This window comes from Schistocerca cancellata, chromosome 3 (genome assembly GCF_023864275.1).
Source record: "Schistocerca cancellata isolate TAMUIC-IGC-003103 chromosome 3, iqSchCanc2.1, whole genome shotgun sequence".
Taxonomy (NCBI): domain Eukaryota; kingdom Metazoa; phylum Arthropoda; class Insecta; order Orthoptera; family Acrididae; genus Schistocerca; species Schistocerca cancellata.
In genome coordinates, this window is record NC_064628.1 from 745,246,452 (window position 1) to 745,270,306 (window position 23,855).

General features: G+C 42.3%; 1 protein-coding gene across 1 annotated transcript in view; it reads left to right on the forward strand.

Moving 5' to 3' along the window:
- LOC126177000 (uncharacterized) overlaps positions 1 to 23,855 on the forward strand; it is a 548,346-nt gene that overhangs the window by 276,109 nt on the left and 248,382 nt on the right. The window contains exon 2 of the mRNA XM_049924215.1: positions 3,910 to 4,055. Coding sequence (XP_049780172.1) covers positions 3,956 to 4,055 — 100 coding nt within the window. The 5' untranslated portion in view covers positions 3,910 to 3,955. The remainder of the gene's footprint in view (positions 1 to 3,909; positions 4,056 to 23,855) is intronic.

Here is a 23,855-nt window from a genome sequence, read left to right on the forward strand (position 1 = left end):
CTACGATTCCGAAAGTTAATAAATCAATCAAAAAGGCTAGGAAAGTGTTTCTACTAGACAGAGCCGATAAGCAGGTTAGTATGTCACTTAGACAGTGAACACATCACTCTGTACCAGTAAAGATAGATGCAGAGACATTACGAGCAAAGTTTAAGCAGGTTGTACGTAGTAAGTGTATAAAGGATAGAAAAGATACACAATGGTTTAATAACGAAATTCGAAAGATGCTGAGGAAGCAGAGGCTGTTGCACCCTCAGTTCAAAAGAGAAGGTACAAATGACGACAAGCGAAGATTAGTAGAGATTCGTGCATGCACTTGATATGAAACAAACGCAAACTATCCGAAATAAGTATAAGAAATCAACTTGTTGTCAGAATATTCTAAGCGATGAGGACACAATGTGTGATACCAGGGTTTGACAAGTGGCTGCAGAAAAATTAGATGAGTGCTTAGTTAGTCAAAGCTAACTTTGAGTTTTAGCTTTGTGACTAGGCAAAAATAATTTCATCCCTCCACAAATGTGAGTTCTTTGATTGTTCCCAGGGAAGGCTCTTCAAACTAGAGCACATGAAATATCAGTTCACTTTACTACATAAATGAATAAAAGATTTACATAACTTTGACACTCTTCTTTGCCGCAGGAGTGCTGTAAAAATTACAACGATTATTAACTAGTAGTGCATCACTTGATGCACTAATTAACCAACTGTTCTCTTGAGGTACAACAGTCAACATAAAAAACACCATAAGTTCATCTTAAACTTTAGCTACTCGTTGAGGATGCTTACTTGTGAAGATGAGGTCTGGAAATGGGCAGAGCTCTTGTATCCTCGACACTACATTGACATCAGAGTGAGGGTGCGGCTGTTGTTGAAAGGGAGGCGTAGTCTTCTGGAGCGCCTCCTGTACGTCGTTGTGGTCTGCAGTTTGCCTTCGCTAATGTCTGTGGTATCAATTCACATTGCTAACATTGACGTGACACCGCGATCTTTGGACGATACCGCGGTAAGACGAAAAAGTTGCTAAAGGATGATAGAATAAAAACAGAGAGACTAAGAAGTCAGGTGAGAACCATTTGATGATTTCCAGCGTTTTTAGCGGAAATTTTTAGGTACCAAAACGACGTCAGTCAGTTATTTCTGACGTCAAGTTCGGCATGCAGAGGAAAGTAGAACTGTCGTGTTATAACGCCTGTATTGAGGTGGTGTACGGACATTTGCCACGCTGGACATTTGCCACGCCGTACATTTGCCACGATTTTACCTGCTCAAAATGGTTGGGTCCCTTGTCTCCCCCCCCCCTCCTCCTCCTCATCGCTTACTGAGCCTTTCCGCTGGTTTACTTAACATAGAACCAGAATCTCTTTGGATTGTCCGCCACATTTGTAGAGAGAGTTTCGTTGTGGAAACTATAAAATGCATCTCGAATTGAAATCCGCACCAAATTTCGAGCCTCAAAACTTCGCCAATCTTGGAGATTTTGCGTTCGTCTAAATTATACTTGCCTTTTTCGGTGCTCTTGCAGCAACTTTCTGTAGTGTGTTGTGTACCATGGGGGATCAGTTCCGTCCCGTATTATTTGGTATGAATCTCTCGAGTGCTGTTGTTACTATTTCTTTGAACTTAAGCCACATATGGTCTTCACTTACATAGTTTGGAAGGATTGGAGACTGTCTCTTCGAAAGACGTGAACCGAATTTTTAGTTGCTTTTATAAATACCGGGTGATCAAAAAGTCAGTATAAATTTGAAAACTGAATAAATCACGGAATAATGTAGATAGAGAGGTACAAATTGACACATATACTTGGAATGACACGGGATTTTATTAGAACAAAAAAAAAAAAATACAAAAGTTCAAAAAATGTCCGACAGATGGCGCTTCATCTGATCAGAATAGCAATAATTAGCATAACAAAGTAAGACAAAGCAAAGATGACGTTCTTTACAGGAAATCATTCCTCAACAATAGCTCTAGTCGAGGAATAATGTTGTGAACAGCACTGTAAAGCATGTCCAGAGTTATAGTGAGGCATTAGTGTCGGATGTCGTCTTTCAGCATCCCTAGAAATGTCGGTCGATCACGATACACTTGCGACTTCAGGTAACCACAAAGCCAATAATCGCACGGACTGAGGTCTGGGGACCTGGGAGGCCAAGCATGACGAAAGTGGCGGCTGTGCCCACGATCATCACCAAACGACGCGCGCAAGAGATCTTTCACGCGTCTAGCAATATAGGATGTTTTTGTTTGGTTCTAATAAAGCCCCATGTCATTCCAAGCATGTGTGTCAATTTTATCCGCGGTTTATCATGTTTTCAAATTTATACTGACTTCTTGATCACCCGTTAGATATATTTCGCGTTTAGCTTTGGTGAATTTCTTTGTTACTGAACTGAGCCTCGCTACGACTATTTGTTCACTAATCCCTGTATCCGTCGTGATGCTCAGGATTATTTGTGGCTAAGAGGTCAAGTGTGTTTTCGTAACCATTTACAATTTGAATGGCCTCGTGAACTAATTGTTCAAAATCATTTTAAACAATTTACAGCAATTACGGAAGTCGTTTTCTATCTGCAGTAGGGTCTGAAAATATATTTTTGTCAACGTGCGGAAGGTAGATTGAAGTCACTGACAACTATAATTGTATGAGTAGGGTACCTATTTGTGATGTGACTCAAGTTTTCTTTGCACTGTTCAGCAACTGCTTCCTCTGAGACCGGGGGTCGGTAAAAGCAGCCAGCTATTAATTTATTCCGGTTGTCGAATATAACCTCTGCCCATACTAAGTCACAGCAACTATCTGCTTCGATGCCACTTGTGAGCTGGAACACACATTAAGTTGTGCTTCTTGTTTCTGTTGTAGTGCAGATCATTACCATTACGGCTTCTCCCTCCAAAACCTAGGATGCTTTCACTGTGACCCTGTAAATACCAGAGCTAAACAATGCAGAAAAAACAACGTACGGTACAAGCATAGCATTCTGTAATACTTCATTTTCTTATTTCTAACATTTTAACATTGTAAGTCGACTTTAGATGACATGTCAATCATAGATGTTCTTATCTCTATTTAGTGAACGTATTTTCAGTCATGTTTTGAACATTGTCCCTCTACACTTTATTAACTAATGTTTCGCCGCAAGGAATATCGCATTTTAGAGAGTAAATTAATATGGAGTATGTCGTTCTTCTTTTCAGACATTCATATACCCATTTCTTCTTTCCTTATTGTCTTTTGGGCATATAGTTGTAGTCATTAAAGTAGGCACAAATGCAGTGGTCAAAAAGAAATGATTAGCGCACATTCGCAATCTCTTTACATAGTTCCTTTCTTGTTGCTTCCATGGCGGTGGACTGTTTCTATCGCAATCAGTAAGCGTGAAATGAAGCTACCGTACAGAGAGAGGGACCCATATTTATACTTGGCACAACTAATTACATACTGACATAATCGTCAGTATTGCTTTCGTTTCCCAAAAGTTATAAATATTTCGATTTCGGAAAAGAAGCTCTGTATTTGGCGAAGATGTCGAAGAAGAAGGTCCCTTACATACTGGTTGTGCCGAGTAAGATGTGGAGACGGCGGTTTGATAGCGGACAGAAGTAGTACGAGGAAGGGCGTCCATACCTGAGGGATCGCTTCTCAAATTACCTGGTGAAGAGGCAAGTGTGGCAAATGTCCGGCGTGGCAAATGTCCGGCGTTGCAAATGTCCGGCGTGGCAAATGTCCGGCGTGGCAAATGTCCGGCGTGGCAAATGTCCGGCGTGGCAAATGTCCGGCGTGGCAAATGTCCGGCGTGGCAAATGTCCGGCGTGGCAAATGTCCGGCGTGGCAAATGTCCGGCGTGGCAAATGTCTGGCATTCATTGAGATGACTTCACGAGGGTACGCACGTTTGTGTTCCAGATGGAGGAGGCTGGGACGGGCGCCAGCTGGTGGTGAGGGGGGCGCGATGGCCGCGGCGGGCTGCCGGACGAGGTGTGCCCCCCTGCTGACGCAGCTGTTGCTGCAGCTGCTGCTGTTCGCCGCGCTCTGGGCGCCCACCCCAAAAGGTGTGTACCAGCCTGCACGTTTCCCTGTCTACCCGGTTCTTTCATCCAAAAATAAACAGTTTCTCATTATTTAGCAATTAGCTAATTTCGACACCTTGGTCGTCACTGCATGGCTTGGACACGAAGTCATTATAGAGGGGATGGACAAAAACGTAGAAACACCGCCCAAATGTCATGCTTGAACATAGAAGCAGATGCTAGCCAAGCCTGAGAGTTGCACTGTTATATCAGTAGACGAATGGCATGTGTACAATGTTCTCAATACATTGCAAGTGTCAGTCGCAGTCAGAAAAGTGTTTGAGGCGCCCTGCTAAACACACAGGACAGGACAGGTAGTTTAAACTGTGGAAAGGGGCCAAAATAAGCGGCTGTCAGTTACACTCGAGCATACAACTTCATTTATTTTAAGAAACATTACTAGAGCCAAGAAAAGTTTAAAAAAAATAGACACAGCTTTAGTTTTGGAACTTAATTAGCAGCTGAATGCGCCTTACAGTCTCATGCTTGAAGGGCAAGACCACTTTAATTTAAAAACGGCTGAAAGCCAATAACTTAAAGCTCAACCAAAATCAGAAATTTAAATGGCAAAGGCTTATCTTAAAACAGTTCCTTAATTACGCTGAAGGCCCAAAGAATCTGACACCTTAAGAGCAAATAACGTAAATTCAAAATCGGCTGAAGGCCCAACACTGAAGACTCATGAACATAAATTTTAAAAATGCCAAAGCGTTTCGTAAAACAGTTCTTACATTAGATGCCTTAAGAGCAAAACAACCTTAATCTAAAAATCGGCGAGAAGCCATACAAGTACAAACAACAAGAACAAACAAGAAAAGGCAGTATACCCAAGGGCGCTCAGGTCGGCCTGGAATTGAAAGCCTAACGCTCGCTTAGGAGAGACAGGCAGTCGGCCCAACCATTCTAGATCCGACGACAACCCAACCGACAGACAGTCAATGGGCCCACCGAGAAGATAACGTCAGCTTCACCCGACCAGCACACAACAGGGAGTTCAATGGGACAATATAGAAAGTATTGGCGCCCGCAACCAATTATACATTGAGCTATCAAACTACACACCGTGCTGGACAGTGACAACACGATGAGGAAAATACAGTGCCTGAATTTACGTCAACGGCCAGGGCAGGTAACCGGAACGTTAACGGCCACAAGGCAGAAGATTCCGCTGGTGCACTTTAATTCAAATAATCAAGTACAGTTAAACTCCACCAGAGGGTGGCTAAAATTTGCCAACTAGAAAACACACATTGTTTCTCGTGCGAGTATCCCAAAAGTCGACAACGAACTCCAAACAACACAATGCGAACAGTCGTGACTTGCTTGTAGATTAAGTCAAAACTCAACATTGATTAAGTCAAAACTCAATTTGGATTGGTGAGCCATGAACCTCCTAGCAATGGGAGCAGCACCAGACACTCTGACACAGCATAGAGGTCGCCAGCAGGCCCGGCCAAAATACGCGCCGCAGAGATTTGCTCGCTGTTCCACGCCAACCAACCAACTGCCCAGGCCCGGAAACGGTGAAAGGACCAACCGAACGACCAACCAACGGTCGTCCCGCTCCAGTCTCCCTCCATCGGACAGTACATGTGTGTCGCCAGCGGTCGGCGAGCTCTGCCTGTCGGCGCCTCACCGGCGCTCCGTCCCCGACTTCACTGCTGCTCCGTCCCGACTGCACTGCTGGTCCGTTCCGAACTGACTGGCAGACACGCGACGACCCGGAAATGCTATCGGTCGCTCCAGAGATGGTACGACAGTGCACTTATCGATACGTACTGCTGCTGTCGCTCATGGGAAAGTAAAGCAGGAAGTTGGTGACGCCAGTAAACGGAATAAATAAACGAGGCGCCAGTACCGTAATTGAAGATGAAAAACAAAAAATGGCATGAACACGAGCCTTGCACGGCTCAGTGTTCTGTGTAGTTGTGCATGTATTACGTCAAAGCTAAGTGAATTCTAATGTGTGCAAATTGTTGATGCTTGTACGGTGCGTGCTTCTGTAACCAAGTAGCCGAGATTTTGGGTGTTTTAAACGACACCGTATCGAACATTTATACCGCATGCAGGGAAATCAGAAAAATATCATTCACTAAGTCACAACGCGTACGGATAAGTGTTTTGAGTGATTGTGGCAGGCGGTCATTGAAGACTATTGTGACGATAAACAAGGGAACGACAGCTGCAAACGTCACTGCAGAACTGAATGTCGCACACTCGCACCTTGGCAACACCAAAGCATCAGGCGGGACTCCAGATGCATGAAAATGCATGGCGAACTGGAATTCCGAAACCAGTCACCAGTGATGCAAAAGCCTGTAACAGGAAAACGCGCCGCCGAAGAAAAAATACTGGAATGCGGAGCAGTGGAAGAAACTCATTTGCTCGGATGTTTCATGTTTCACACGGCTTCGAAATGGGCACGACTGTGTCCCAAGAATAAAACACGGCAGGGGTTGGGTGACGATCTGGACAGCCATATAGTGGTATTCCGGCAAGCTCGCATTGTTGCAAGTGACTGTACGACTATTTTGGCTGGTTAGATCCATTACATGATACAGTATTTGTTCCCCAATGTGTTCCGAGACTGATACCTGGTTGGTAGGTAGTCAGAGAGCGCACAGGATAAGGTTACGATTGTGGAAGGGGCCGTAAACAGTTACTGTGAGTTGCACAAGCAAACACACAACTTTATTTTTCTAAAGACCACTTATTTACACATTGCTTTAAAAGATCACAATTAAACAATACGGCTGAAGGCCTAGTTAAAGAAAACTTGAGATGCTTCTGGGCTGAAGGCCCAAAACCTCACCAAAAACAAGAACTGCTGAAAGCCTGATTTAGAAATCAAAAGCAATTAAAAATAGAAGGTAAAAGTTTTTCTTTCTTTAAAAAAACATGCAATTGAAACAATTAGCGGCTGAAGGCCTACACTACGCGTCTAAAGGACAACTGTGATTAAAACAAATTAATAAACAATTTGTCTAACCAAGAAATTTCCTTTTAAACTTACAACAGAACGACCGAAAGCCTAATTAAAGAAATATTAACTTATTGCATGGCTGAAGGCCACAAACAAATCTGAAACAACGGCTGAAGACCTGAACAACAAGTCAGCAAACAATTTAAAATAAAACCCTTCCTTCTTACAAAAAATTTTTCCTTTAAAGAATATACACGGCTGAAGGCCTTATTAAAAAGGGTTCACGTAAATATTCGGCTAAAAGCCACACAAAACACATAGAACAAGTGATGGCTTAGGGCCTAGATTACAAATAATTTCAGATAGAACCAATTTCAAAGAAAAAAACTTTTTATTTTAAAAAATAAAATCAATGCACAAAATTTTAATTTAACACAGCTGAAGACCTTTATGTAAAACTTAAAAGAACTCAATTCATACATGGCCGAAGCCCTCACACTAAAATGAAAATCACAATCTGAAACAAACACAATAAATGGTGCTCAGAAGCGTTCCAAGGGTCACCCTGAGAAGGTAGCTGAAACGTAAGGTGAGGTGAGACAGGCAGCCAAGAGATGAAGTTAAATAATCGGGTGGCGACCCAAACTAGTTACGGCCCAAGGACCGACCAACAATATAACCAATTACCTTCCGACCGACCAACGGAACATCGATGGAAAATAGCGGACGAGGATGAGGATGCAAACAGCAGTACATCTTCAGAAATTGGCGTCTAAAAACAGCCAAGGGAACAATATTAACTCTAAGCAAAATATGTACCAAACAACTTAAAAGGTTGTCGATCTACACGCCATGCTGGACAGCATCAACACGACGAGAGAAAGCACACTACCGGAAAACTACGCTAACGACCAGGGCAGGTAACTGAGGCATTAACGGTCACAGGGCAGAAAATACCGCTGGTGCAATTCACTGGAAAGTAACAGTCAATTTGATAATTAATCAAAATACAGGAAGATGGCTGCTAGATTTCACTGACTCCAAAACATCATATTTTGCTACTAACCCTAATGGCCCAGGGAGCAACAACCCGCAAATGAACAAACAGATGTCACAATAGTTGAGGTTTCATAACAGGTTAACTGATCACTCAACTTCAGCGTCCAGGTTCGGTGGGCAACGGACTTTGTCGCTCGCAGATAGCGCCTCACAATCCGACATTGTGTGCACGCCACCAGCGGTCCCTGCCTGGCGACGCACCGCGGAGATTTCCTCGCTGCTCCGTCCCAATCGACTCACTGAATCCAGCACGCAGACAGGATTAAAATAACTGCTCAGTAAAAACCACACAAGCTACACATGTTTCCACGAAACATTTCCACAAACAACTCGAACAATACTATAACCAGTCGCTGTGGAACAACTAGAGGAATCACAAGTCGACACACACAGAGAACCCAGAAGCGGTCAGCGACCAAATACATCTACATCTACATTTATACTCCGCAAGCCACCCAACGGTGTGTGGCGGAGGGCACTTTACGTGCCACTGTCATTACCTCCCTTTCCTGTTCCAGTCGCGTATGGTTCGCGGGAAGAACGACTGTCTGAAAGCCTCTGTGTGCGCTCTAATCTCTCTAATTTTACATTAGTGATCTCCTCGGGAGGTATAAGTAGGGGGAAGCAATATATTCGATACCTCATCCAGAAACGCACCCTCTCGAAACCTGGCGAGCAAGCTACACCGCGATGCAGAGCGCCTCTCTTGTAGAGTCTGCCACTTGAGTTTGTTAAACATCTCCGTAACGCTATCACGGTTACCAAATAACCCTGTGACGAAACGCGCCGCTCTTCTTTGGATCTTCTCTATTCCTCCGTCAACCCGATCTCGTACGGATCCCACACTGATGAGCAATACTCAAGTATAGGTCGAACGAGTGTTTTGTAAGCCACCTCCTTTGTTGATGGACTACATTTTCTAAGGACTCTCCCAATGAATCTCAACCTGGTACCCGCCTTACCAACAATTAATTTTATATGATCATTCCACTTCAAATCGTTCCGCACGCATACTCCCAGATATTTTACAGAAGTAACTGCTACCAGTGTTTGTTCCGCTATCATATAATCATACAAAGAAGGATCCTTCTTTCTATGTATTCGCAATACATTACATTTGTCTATGTTAAGGGCCAGTTGCCACTCCCTGCACCAAGTGCCTATCCGTTGCAGATCTTCCTGCATTTCGCTACAATTTTCTAATGCTGCAACTTCTCTGTATACTACAGCATCATCCGCGAAAAGCCGCATGGAACCTCCGACACTATCTACTAGGTCATTTATACATATTGTGAAAAGCAATCGTCCCATAACACTCCCCTGTGGAACGCCAGAGGTTACTTTAACGTCTGTAGACGTCTCTCCGTTGATAACAACATGCTGTGTTCTGTTTGCTAAAAACTCTTCAATCCAGCCACACAGCTGGTCTGATATTCCGTAGGCTCTTCCTTTGTTTATCAGGCGACAGTGCGGAACTGTATCGAACGCCTTCCGGAAATCAAGAAAAATAGCATCTACCTGGGAGCCTGTGTCTAATATTTTCTGGGTCTCATGAACAAATAAAGCGAGTTGGGTCTCACACGATCGCTATTTCCGGAATCCATGTTGATTCCTACATAGTAGATTCTGAGTTTCCAAAAACGACATGATACTCGAGCAAAACACATGTTCTAAAATTCTACAACAGATCGACGTCAGAGATATAGGTCTATAGTTTTGCGCATCTGCTCGACGGCCCTTCTTGAAGACTGGGACTACCTGTGCTCTTTTCCAATCACTTGGAACCTTCCGTTCCTCTAGAGACTTGCGGTACACGGCTGTTAGAAGGGGGGCAAGTTCTTTCGCGTACTCTGTGTAGAATCGAATTGGTATCCCGTCAGGTCCAGTGGACTTTCCTCTGTTGAGTGATTCCAGTTGCTTTTCTATTCCTTGGACACTTACACGTCGCCCGATGAGACGACCGACCGAACGACCAACCAAGGTCGTCCCCACTGAAGTCATGTGTGCCGGCAACTGTCGGGCGAGTCATGTCTGACCGGACCTCACTGCTGCTCCATCCCCAATGAACTCCCAACACACGACCACCTGGAAATACTAGTGGTCGCTCCAAAAACAGAACGACAGTGCTCTTACCAATATGCACTGCTGCTGCCACTCATGGGCAGACAAGCCAGAAACTTAGTGACACCAGTAAATCGAATAAGAAACGAGGCGGGAGTACCGCCAAGACAAGATGTCAAGCAATAACGCCACGAACACGAGCCGTGCGCGGCTCAGAGACAACTGGGCATCTGATCACAGCTCGCAACGTCAAGAACCAGTTGTGTGAGCATGAGGATGATTTGTCACAACTCTCCTGGCCACCACAGTCACTAGATCTCAATATTATTAAGCTTCTGGAGAGAAGGATGCATGATCGCTATCCACCTGCACCAACGTAACCTGAATTTGCTACCATTTTTCGGGAAGAATGGTGTAAGATTTCTTTGAGAGCCATAGAGGACCTGTATTTATCCACTCCTAGACGATTGCAAAGTGTTTCGAATGCCGACGGTTTTCTTACACCGACAATGTGTTGTGTTTTTGGTGTTTCCATATTTTTATCCAAGCCTTGTACGAGTGCTATTTAGGTATTAACCTCTGATGGGCTTTTAAAAATAAACAAATTGCGTGTAACGTCGTGTAAGAATACTTTGAAGGTCACGTACCATGAGTCAGCTCTCTGTTTCGTTCGTCGGTATCTAAGCAGCAAGCGACTGAGTCAGTTACATCGGATTAATTCGCGCCTTTGTATAGGAAGCTGTATGAACAAAATTTCAAACCAGGCTACTGTTGCGCCTGATGGATGTGTAACGATGTATGCTACTGCACACCAGTGACGAGGTACAAATAAGTAGAAAACTATATGAACAGAGTTAACCCGCTATTATAGTGGTCACCGCTCAACCAGGTTATCGTGTGAGGGTTATTCAGATGGGGTGAAATGAGTTCTCTGACACTCTCGCCCTTAAACATCATATACGTTTGTTTACTCCTGTATAGAATCCTGCAGTAGACCTTGCCTTCAGCAAGACAATTCATCACTCCATGGTACACTGACAGCATTAGAATCGTTTGGGAGAACACTCCCCGGAGATGGTGATGCATCTGTTTTTCTATCTCTCTCTAGGTCCCTTGAAATCACTCCCCTTGGGCCCATTTATGACTTCAGAACGCGAGATGTGCGTAAAGCAGGTGCATGCGTTGGGATGGGCAGTGTATGGACATCGCACAGAATTAGGGGTCGGCAATATTTCTGAAAACTATTAAACTAAGTTAGTGAGTTGTGCCTAACAAGACAATCACGGGGTCCTGGGCTCTATTCCCGGCTGGGTTGGGAATTTTCTCTGCCTGGGGACTGGGTGCTCGTGTTGTCCTCATCATTTCATCATCATCCTCATCATTCGTGAAAGTGGCTAGATTGGACTGTGAAAAAAACTGGACTGTGAAAATATAGGGACTTCGTACGGGCGCTGATGACCGCATAGTTAAGGGCTCCACAAACCAAACATCATCATCACCTTGAAACTTGGTATTCTAGGGACACTCTTGATACTATTGATCTCGGAGTATTGAAATCCTTAACGATTTCCGAAATGAAATGTCCCTTGCGTCTAGCTCCAACTACCATACCGCGTTCGAAGTCTGTTAATTTCCGTCGTTCGGTTATAACCTCCTCGTATACTTTTCCATATGAATCACCTGAGTACAAATGGCAGCCCCACCTTTTATAGTTGTGCACGTGATACTACCGCCATCTGTGTATACACATATCGCTATCCCACGACTTTAGTCACCTCAGTGCAAGCGTCACTACGGCAACAGTACAATCGTTCCATTGCTTACACAATGCCACCGTTCAACGTGGAAATCATGACTCTTTTACGCCGTCAAGTATGTTTTACGTCTTGACTGCAGTCCAGTACTCTTTCGTTCGAAGGAAATGAAGTACAGGAAAGAAAATATTTGTACAGTGTGATATTTGTGATCAAACATTACGTTTCAAAACAACAGTGTTAACCAGCTAAGAAGTATGTTGTCACAGCTACGTTACATTCATTCTTTTTAGACGTCCATGTATCTGCAATCAAGCAGACATTTACATCTATAATAAAGAGTCTTCTTTCAACGTACTTTTTGTCTTGTGGTGCATATACCTATTGATGTGGGTGTTGTTGGATGGACTGTGAATGTGGGGTTTCATTACTTAATCTAATTTATATTTTATTTTTTTAAATTTGATTTTGGTTTCACTGCAAAGATATGCGAAGGCACGGATCGTTCTTAGATTTTACTGACACAAAAATGTACCGTGGGATCCTGTATAATTATCGAAGTTATTTAGACGAATCTGTGCTCAAAAACAGTTAATCATTATATGGTATATACACACACAAAAAAGTATTTCACCATTTTTAATGCGTAAGGACCTACGTGTGATTTAATTACGTCTTAGTACAGGCCAAGTCTGTGGCTATTGCACGTAACATAAATTGTCTGAATAAATCGTTAAGTACTTTGAAAATGTCGGTTTCCTATAGATTATGAATGAATGAAATAATATCAACTATCTCCAGCATCGCGGAAAGAACGGGATAATAATTACGATAATTTTAAATTGTCACTTAATGGCGGCCAGTTGTCACCGTCCAGCGATGTTCAGCTTTTTTCCGGCGCGGCGTCTGAAATTCTTTTAAAAATGATGGGACAAGCAAACGGGATATGTGGTGCAGGTTACACTTAAAATTAATAACAGAAGTACTTTAGACACATATTTGACCTCATTGCTCAAATAATAAAACATGTACATACATTATTATGTAGACTGCGCACAATGGTGTCCTATCCGAACAAGACCAAGCAAGAGAGAGTCAGGCGATTCTTGTTTCATGCCGATACCAAAAAGAACAAAGATGATAATAACACTTGTGTTACAGATAATAGACTTTCTTTATAATCGCATTATTCCTTGACTTTCAGTAGAGCTTCTTTTACTTATCACGAATATAATTGCTTAATATCGTGGAAAGTATTTAATAATTTATACTTCTCCTAATCTGGATCATGGGACGTCATAGTCTTTTGCTTTCGTGTTTCACTGTTTTCAGTGTGGTTCATGGTCCATGCGTAACCTATTAAATCATTGTGCGCTTCTGCAATCTCGTTGGAATTGAACACTGTAACCTATTACTCTTAATTAATAGTTTATTTAGTACATCCCTAGTCAGAACACTTTCCCGCACTTTTCCCACCTTATAGAGTGCTGTAGTCATAGACTGTGCGGCTGGTCCCGGCGGAGGTTCGAGTCATCCCTCGGGCATGGGTGTGAGTGTTTGTCCTTAGGATAATTTAGGTTAAGTAGTGTGTAAGCTTAGGGACTGATGACCTTAGCAGTTAAGTCCCATAAGATTTCACACACATTGTAGAGTGCGCCACACCCCAGTCGTGAGGGGTGCTGCACGACGCTGAAAAGGTTACTGCAGTTCATTGCCCAGGGTAAAGACAGGTAGTTTCGATGTTGGAAATCAGACTTCAGGAGGAGGACAATGTCTTTCTTCCTTTCAAAATTATTTGGGTTATCTGCAGTCTTTTGGTACTGCTAAAAATGCAGTTAAATAAGAAAAACCAAACAAGAATCGGTAAGAAGCAATGTTTAGTTGTGGTTGTCAAAATGTAACTATCTTTTTGGAATAAAATATTAGTACCACTTATATTCTAAAAAGGAAAGGATAAAAGTCAAGAACTATGTGAACTTGGGAAGTAGAGGAGGAAATGGATGTGTGCTCGCGAAAAGCTATATGCAATCGAGTATTCCAATTGTTAACAGTTAATTAGTTACTAGTTCCATAGTCAAATTCATGATAAACAGTATGATGTAGAATGTGTCAACAAAGCAAGCATAGAATACTTACATACAATTAAAAAGTCATAATAACATAATGTGTACAGGGAAATACGCTGGCCATTTATAGATTTCTCTTTTAAAATGACTAATTATCTTAAGATATTCTCTATGGTATAGAAGGAGTTACTTACGAGAAGGGTGTTTAATTTACGTATGAAAAAACGTGTGCTATCTGTCAGACATTTTATTTCCATGCATATAATGTCAAAGAATTTTACAGTTGCACATTTCACGCTTCTCTGTGCCAAAGTTAGGTTCACTGAAGAGTACTGCAGATCATTTTTCCTTCTAGTGTTGTATTTGTGAGTATCCCCCTAACTCTCAAACGTTGATTGGTTGTTGACTACAAATTTCATAACTGAATAAATGTAGTATGAGGCCGTGGTTATTATTCCCAGTTGCTTATAGAGAAACCTGCAAGATATATATGAGTGAACTCAGCACGTAATTCTAATTATTTCCTTTTGTGCAGAGAATAAGTTTTGTCTAAGCGAGGAGTTACCCCATAAGACATCAGTGAACGGAAATATGCAAAATACGTTAACTTACTGACTTCTGTATCCTGAATGTTGGCAACTATTTTTAAGACAAAATAGCTAAGTATAAGCATTTTGGCAGGTCTACTACATGGTTTTTCCTTTTTAAGTTTTCATCGATGTGCATAACTAAGGACTCTCATTTTTTACTCCGTTTATTGTTAGTATACTAGGTTAATAATGGGTGGGATATCTTTGAGGAACTGTGTTTTATCAACGTTTAAAACTAGCCCATTTGAAAAATAACTAGTACTAGATGCATAATATGTGTCTCATCAGCATCACAATCGAAATGAACAAGCAAATCACTTCTTTCCGATGACAACCACGAACATAGCAATGTAGTGAAATGCGTTACAAGGTCACTAACCTGATGCTGGATTCACGTTTTCTGGACAGCCTAATTAAGGAGACGCACTTTTGTATTTAAGCAAGACATGCGATCTGCTCAAAATGTATTATGATCTAAGCCGTCAGAACTGAAACCGTGGGGAATAAGGAATGGAATTTAAATGTAAGAATTGGGAAGTCTTTTCTGATGGTATTTGTTTCCATAGTCGCCTTATATGGAGGTTTAGAGCATGTTCAAAGAGAGTAGAAGCTTTTGAACTGTCGGGCTAGAAATATTGATAGAACACTTCTTAAGCATGAAAGAATAGCACATTTGAAAACAGGGACGTACGTGTGCTTAAGGATGTAGATAGAGAGCAAGGATTGATTCAGTAAACGGGTTCAGCTGGGTGTTAAGTGAAGCAGCTATGTAGATATGATTAGACTTGCACAAAGAAGAGCAGTGTGAGGAGTGCATCGAACCAGTCGTCGCCCTGACAATGAAAACAACAACAACAACAACAACGATATATATTTAAGAAAATAATTTTATCTAGGAGATGGAATACGACTTTCAAAAGACAGCAGGTTTCTCTGTCTTTACAAGTGATTATCATTTAGAAACAGTACGCAAATATGTCGAATGAGCCTAAAAAATCATCACAAAATTAGGTGTATATACCACAGATCAGTATAGGAGACCACATGACACACTGATGCAATATCAAAACAAATTCTAACTACATTCGAAACCAGTGTCTTGTGAAATTATTGACCTGTCTGACACAGTTTCGAGCATATACAAGGCGTTTCAAAGTCTTTGCATCAAACGACAGGGAGTGACAGGTTACGCGATGAAGAACAACCTTTATTAGAGACCAAATGTTCGCTACTTCGTCCTGGCAACGCTAGACGTCTTTTTACACAGTCCGGTCACACGAAGGTGACCACCGCCTTAGTTCGAAATCAACGTGCAATAAGCACTCGCAGATGGCAGGTGGCAGCACTAGAAGTGGAGGGTATATAAACGCGGTCTGGAGGACGCAGGAAACAGTGCAGTCGTTGTCGTAAAAAGACCAGAAGGGCATCATCATTGGCTTTTGGGCCAAGGATGGAAGCTTTTCGCATTTTACAAACAACTCGAGTGCCGGCGTGGTTAAGTATACCGCGGTTGACAAAATGACGCTATCCAAAGACGGAGCCGAAGCAGCTGTCTACATCTAAATCTACATCTACATCGTTACTCTGCAATTCACACTTAAGTGCCTGGCAGAGGGTTTATCGAACCATTTTCATATCACTTCTCTACCATTCCACTCACGAATGGAACGTGGGAAAAAGGAACATCTAAATCTTTCCGTTCGAGCTCTGATTTCTCTTATTTTATTATGATGATCATTTCTGCCTACGTAGGTGGGAATCAACAAAATATTTATGCATTCGGAAGAGAAAGTAGGTGATTTAAATTTCGTAAATAGATCTCGCCGCAAAGAAAACCGCCTTTGTTTCAGTGTCTGCCACCCCAACTCGTGTATCATATCAGTGACACTCTCACCCCTATTGCGCGATAACGCGAAACGAGCTGCCCTTCTTTGCACTTTTTCGATGTCCTCCGTTAATCCTACCCGGTAAGGATCCCATAAGGCGCAGCAATATTCCAGCAGAGGACGGACAAGTCTAGTGTAGGCTGTCTCTTTAGTGGGTTTTTCGCGTCTTCTAAGTGCTCTGCCAACAAAGCGCAGTCTTTGTTTCGCCTTCCCTACAATATTATCTATGTGGTCCTTCCAGTTTAAGTTGCTCGTAATTATAATTCCTAGGTATTCAGTCGAATTGACAGCACTTAGATTTGTGCGATTTATCGTATACCCAAAATTTATTGGATTTCTTTTAGTATCCATGTGAATGACCTCGCACGTTTCTTTGTTTAGTGCTAATTGCCGCTTTTCGCACCATACAGAAATTCTCTCTACATCATTTTGTAATTGGAACTGATCGTCTGATGATTTTATTAGACGGTAAATTACAGCGTCATCTGCAAACAATCTGAGGGGGCTGCTTAGATTATCAGCTAGATCATTTACATAAATCAGCAACAGCAGAGGGTCTATGACACTACCTTGTGGAACACTAGATATCACTTCTGCTCTATGATTTACAGTCTATCACTGCGACGTGTGACGTCTCTGAGAGGATATCACGAAACCAGTCACACAACTGAGACGATAATCCACATGCACGCAACTTGATTAGTAGTCGCTTGTGAGGAACGGTATCAAAAGCCTTCTGTGGCGCAAAACGGACTGTAGATGACAGGGGTATATGACGGTGGCGAAGAAGTATACAAGCGAATAGACGGGCGACTGTTGAGCAACTAATCGAAAGACGAATCAAGGGGCTACCGCACAGTGTCTCCTCAACGACTTTTCAGAGATCGCTGCTGCGTAATCGGCCTCCGCAGCAGGCGCCTAATTCATTCACGCACGCTGACTGCTGTTCATCGGTGACGAAGTCTAAGATTTGCACTCAAAACAGCAACTGGATATCCACTGACTGATGAAAGGTTGTCTTTTCCGACGAATCACGTTTTATGGCCGTTGGCGTATACATCCTGCAGCTAGGACGGAGAGTTATTGTCTGGGAAAACTTTTCGTAGCATTCCCTGGGTGATCCCGTCGTTCATGAACCCTCGTCTGAAATCGTGTCACCAGGAGGAAGCGTTGTGCTCTTGAGACTGGTTTCGTGGCATTCCCTGGGTGATTTCTGGACGTCACAGCGGGTCAACCCAAATATCCTTGGGGACCTTGTTAACCCCTAGATGCAGTTTGTTTTTTCTCGGCACGATGGCAGCACATAACAGCAGGGCAGTGAAACGTGTCACACAGTTCGCAGCGTACGTGCGTGGTACGAAGGGCGTCAGAACGAGTTTACCTTACAACGCTGCCTTCAAACTCCCCACATTAAAACTAACTCGAGAATCTGTGGGACAGCGTCAATCGGGCTATTCACGCCATGTATTCTCAACCAAGAAACGTTTCGCAGCTGACTGGCACGGCTCGTCACCTCTGTCGGTGCCTTCCAGAACCTGCGTCTCGCAGAGGTTCGCGCTGCAAGAGATCATTGTATAAGCTTTTCACAAGTGGTCTCGTTATTGTGACTGGAGGATGTACGAGGTGCATTCAAGTTCTAAGGCCTCCGATTTTTTTTCTAATTAACTACTCACCCGAAATCGATGAAACTGGCGTTACTTCTCGACGTAATCGCCCTGCAGACGTACACATTTTTCACAACGCTCACGCCATGATTCCACGGCAGCGGCGAAGGCTTCTTTCAGAGTCTGTTTTGACCACTGGAAAATCGCTGAGGCAATAGCAGCACAGCTGGTGAATGTGCGGCCACGGAGAGTGTCTTTCATTGTTGGAAAAAGCCAAAACTCACTAGGAGCCAGGTCAGGTGAGTAGGGAGCATGAGGAATCACTTCAAAGTTGTTATCACGAAGAAACTGTTGCGTAACGTTAGCTCGATGTGCGGGTGCGTTGTCTTGGTGAAACAGCACACGCGCAGCCCTTCCCGGACGTTTTTGTTGCAGTGCAGGAAGGAATTTGTTCTTCAAAACATTTTCGTAGGATGCACCTGTTACCGTAGTGCCCTTTGGAACGCAATGGGTAAGGTTTACGCCCTCGCTGTCCCAGAACATGGTCACCATAATTTTTTCAGCACTGGCGGTTATCCGAAATTTCTTTGGTGGTGGTGAATCTGTGTGCTTCCATTGAGCTGACTGGCGCTTTGTTTCTGGATTGAAAAATGGCATCCACGTTTCATCCATTGTCACAACCGACGAAAAGATAGTCCCATCCATGCTGTCGTTGCACGTCAACATTGCTTGGCAACATGCCACACAGGCAGCTGTGTGGTCGTCCGTCATCATTGGTGGCACCCACCTGGATGACACTTTTCGCATTTTCAGGTCGTCATGCAGGATTGTGTGCACAGAACCCACATAAATGCTAACTCTGGAGGCGATCTGTTCAACAGTCATTGGGTGATCCCCCAAAACAATTCTCTCCACTTTCTCGATCATGTCGTCAGACCGGCTTGTGTGAGGCCAAGGATGTTTCGGTTTGTTGTCACACGATGTTCTGCCTTCATTAAACTGTCGCACCCACGAACGCACTTTCGACACATCCATAACTCCATCACCACATGTCTCCTTCAACTGTCGATGAATTTCAATTGGTTTCACGCCACGCAAATTCAGAAAACGAATGATTGCACGCTGTTCAAGTAAGGAAAACGTCGCGATTTTAAGTATTTAAAACAGTTCTCATTCTCGCCCCTGGCGGTAAAATTCCATCTGCCGTACGGTGCTGCCATCTCTGGGACGTATTGACAATGAATGCGGCCTCATTTTAAAACAATGCACATATTTCTATCTCTTTCCAGTCCGGAGAAAAAAAAAATCGGAGGCCTTAGAACTTGAATGCACCTCGTATTTTATCGTCCATGAACAGCTGATGGATTACCTCGTAACTCATAACACCCATGATAAATATCAGTCAGGCTTTCGAAAGAACAATGGTACAGCAACTGCATTAATCAAATTAACTGATGACATTAAACATTCTATGGACAGACGTGAAGCTACCATCCTAACACTGCTTGACTTAAGCAAGGCTTTTGATACAGTTGTCTTTGATATATTACTAATTAAAACGAAACAGCTGAATTTCTCAAACAGCGCAATACACTGGTTCGACAGCTACCTCAAAAACAGAAGTCAACAAGTCATTTGTGGGTCGGAGAAGTCATCATGGAAAAACGTGCGCTCTGGAGTTCCCCAAGGCTCCGTCCTTGATCCATTACTCTTCTCACAGTACATTAATTATATTTCTTCAGTGATTCACTCCTGCAACTACCATCTATATGCCGACGACATCCAACTATACATAAGTGCAAGCCCCAAGAACATTGCTGACGCAGTAGCGAGTATGAACGCAGATCTTTGCTCTGTTTCTCGATGGGCACAGAACCTAGGTCTGAAACTAAAGCCCAAGAAATCCCAGGTCAATCTTATATCTCATCCAAAGTTAAGCAGCCGGTACTTTCGCGAAACAGTCCCTAAAATACTCCTCAATGGTACCCAACTACCATACCAAAAAACAGTAAAAGACCTTTGGATAATCTTGGATGAACACCTAAACTCGGAAGAACAAACAGTCACAGCTTGCCGGAAATCGCTCTCCTCCCTACATGCAATCCAAAAATTTAGAAAAATATTTCCAACCCATGTTAAACAAAAATTAATCCAAACACTAGTCTTGCCTAATCTTTACTACTGTGATGTAGTTCAACACGGCAGAAATAGTGAAAATTCGAGATGCCTCGAGCCAGTGATGAATGCTCGCGTTAGATACGTGTGCAATATAGGGTTGTATGATTATAACAGTCCTTCATACTCCCAGCTAGGTTGGATACGCCCACATAAGGCACGCGATCTCCACACGATGTGCTTACTTAATCGATTTCTTAGCCACTGGTGCCCCCAATACTTATCTTCTCACAGTAAACACCTACCATCATTCCACAACCGCATACCACATCGGATAACTCTAGCATCTTGGCTGTACCTTTACATAACACAAAATCTTTCTCCGTGTCATTTTCCATCTCAGCCATACGACTATGGAACGCGCTCCCCTGTGATCTGCATCTTATCCAGAACCACTCAACATTCAAGAGGGAACTCAAAACTTACATATTAGGGACGGTATAGCCAACATTGTTGTGCCCCTCTCATCTCTTTCTTTCTCCTCTCCATCATAGCTTCGAATTTTATCATTCTATTTCTCTTCCTCTAACCTAGCTACCTCTTCTACATCTCTTTCACCCCATTCTATCGTCTTATGTTTCTGCTCGATTAGAATAACTCACAAGCTGCAAGAACATAACGAGAAAATTCTCAACTGGCAATAGGACTGACATTCATAAAAGAAAAATATGTTTACTTTCATATACGTAGTCATTACCATTATTAATATTATTTTTGATTGTTATAATTATTTATTGATTGTTATAATTATCATTTTACTACTGTTATAGTCTCTATTTTTTCTTCTTTAACATTAATACTGTATAACATGTTATATGTCCTTAATGTTCTGTACAAACTGAAATTCGTTCAATTTGAGTATGCCTGGTTAGGTGTAAGAGAGGGCCTCAAGGCCCTAATCTTGCCAGGTAAAATAAATGCATAAATAAATAAATAAATTTTTGTTATTCGTCTTAGTTATTGTGCTGCACGAAATTGAGTACATGGCTGCAAGAAATTTTTAAGAATTTGCAGAAGTAAAAATCACATTGTGTAGACTTTCCATATAGTTCATTTAAGGCCATACATTATTGCGTATGAAATGTAACCAATATATCTAAATTATATTTGAAGTTGAGACCAGAATGATATCTCTTTTCATTCTTGAGATATTGGTTGTTATATCCGCTGAGGGCTCGCTCACGGCACGTCCGAAACTTTCCTGCGCTTCGGGAATCGAGTGATCGTAAAAATCGTCTCATCTTATAAAAAAAGGTTCAAGATATCGAAACGACGAATTTTGCAAATGACAGCACGCAGAAAAGACTATTTTATCATATGACTAACACTCGATACGTTTTTGTAAACGCGTGAGCAGAGCGAAAACAAGACTCCGTAAAACTTACACCATGAGATTTGTCCAAATTTTCATAGGAAAACGAAGGGAGAGAAACGGGTAGACAGAGTATCAAAGTGACCAGCATGAAGTATAGTTTGACCTTAAAATATTTAACTGCTTGAAAGTAATCATGGTAATGGACGAAAACTTAATTAATAAGCTGAGGAAAAACTGAAATATTTCACGAGAAGGTGCTGTAAATGAAGTGTCAAAAATGTCATTTGTTCAAGACTTAGCTATTTTGAACATAAAAAGATAGATTGGTGTGGTATTTAAATATCAAAAAGGCTTCCTTCTAATCAAGTGCATCAGGAAGGCAAACGAGGAGTCAGTAAGATCATGCTTTCTGAATAAAACTCGAAATTCCAAAATGGAAGATACCATTCAAATATTTTATGAAATGACTTGCCTAAAAGAAATAAGTAGATCAGAGAAACGTTCTACGTGCCTTTGAATGATGCTCGAAATCATGAACAAAGAATGAGGTGCACCAAACGTTTCCCTAATATTTCTTATTTCATACTTTTAGTCAAATTACTACACAAAACATTCGACTTTCTTTTCAAAAATTTTGTACGCTATATTTTTACAGACTATTTAAATTGAAACGCTTGGCCTTAACACAGATTGCTGATGAATTACGTTCGCAACATCAAATATCTGTAAAATTTCATGATTCATTGTAATTTATTAGGAACTAAATGTGTGTGATACACTGGGATAGGTGTGAAGATCTATTTCTTTCGCAAGACCTTAAAAATACACTTAGCGATGCAGTGTAAACAGTGTACATAAAACTTAGTATACAGAATTGTAACTGAGTCAGTAAAAATGTAACAATAGCCAGGAATCGAACCGAGGACCTTTTCCTCCCACAGTTACAAAGTGTACACACTACCACTACACCACAGCTCCCACTAGTTCCTCATGCCAATCTGTGTGTTTATGTTTGTGTTTAGCGTAGTTACTCAATGTAATAGTCATTCCTCAGCATTTATTGACTGTTAAAAGTTCTTTATCATGTAAAAAAACATTCTCAGTTATTGATGAGATAGTTCAATGCTTCTCTGCTCATTCACGTGCATTCGAAGAACTTAACTGGTGATCTGCATAGTTGATGATACTTATGAAATTCTTCATGAAGATTCCTCCCTTTGTAAATTTCATACACAGCATTCCTTTTCGCTTTGTTTTCTTAAGTAAATCCAATTCTGTAACCTTACTCTCCAGCTACAGTATTCTACAGGTTAGGAACGCCGTTTTATTGAAACAGCTGGTTGGCTCTAAGCAGTCATCTTGTAGCGCGACATGGTTGCTCGCACGCATGACACCAAAGCTTTTCGCCCGATGCTGCTGCTTGTCCCAGGGGTGTCACGTATCCAGAAGTCGCTCGCTTCTGTCACTCACGTAGGACACAGCCTAATCAGCTGGGCGGATTCGTGCCGGGGACCGGCACACCATCTCGCCCGGAAATCAGTGCGTTAGTGTGATGCGCGTACTGTAAGGCCTTCGGTACACACACCATCAGATTATTTGACTTGTCGCTCTAGCGAAGTAGGCGAGTGTCAGCAATATGTCTCGTGGTCTTATCGTGGCGTGTTTATCTTCTGCCATTAGGTCAGGCAATAGAAATGCCACTTGCACGCTTAGAGTAGCAGATTGACGGTGATCAACTTTAAACAGAACTTGATTAATCTTCACACACATTTATTAAAATAATAAAAAAGCATAGATATTGCGTAACTTGATTCTGGATGGTGTTTACAATTGACAATCTGAAGTTCCTTTGGTCTTGGTACGTTAATCTTATTCTCACATATCTCTGATACTTGACAAAGTGTCTTCTATACATTTCTCTTCATGGATATGTACAGGAATATGATAATCTTATTAGGAGCAAACTGAAACTTGACTATAGACTGGTACAGACTAATGCAGACTGATTAATCGGAGGTCTGTACATACGTTATAATACCTCAAGTATTCAGGTATCACTGCGCGAGCGTGACACGCGAGGAGAAAAGGTTCTACATTAGCAATAATCTCATTGACTGCGTTACATATTAATACGTGGATCGGTGGGAGCAGAATTTGGTCCGTCTCTAAGACAGCGCCATCTCGTAGTGCAGAGACGGACGAGCGCTGCGCCTGCGCTGTTTTGCTTAGCGGGGCGCGCTCTAGTGGGAAAGTTGTGTACGCGCTGACTACGCGGAACTATGTACACAACACTTAGACTGCAGAGCTAACTGGGTGGGCTCGAACGACCATTACTTGTGTTCAGGTAGA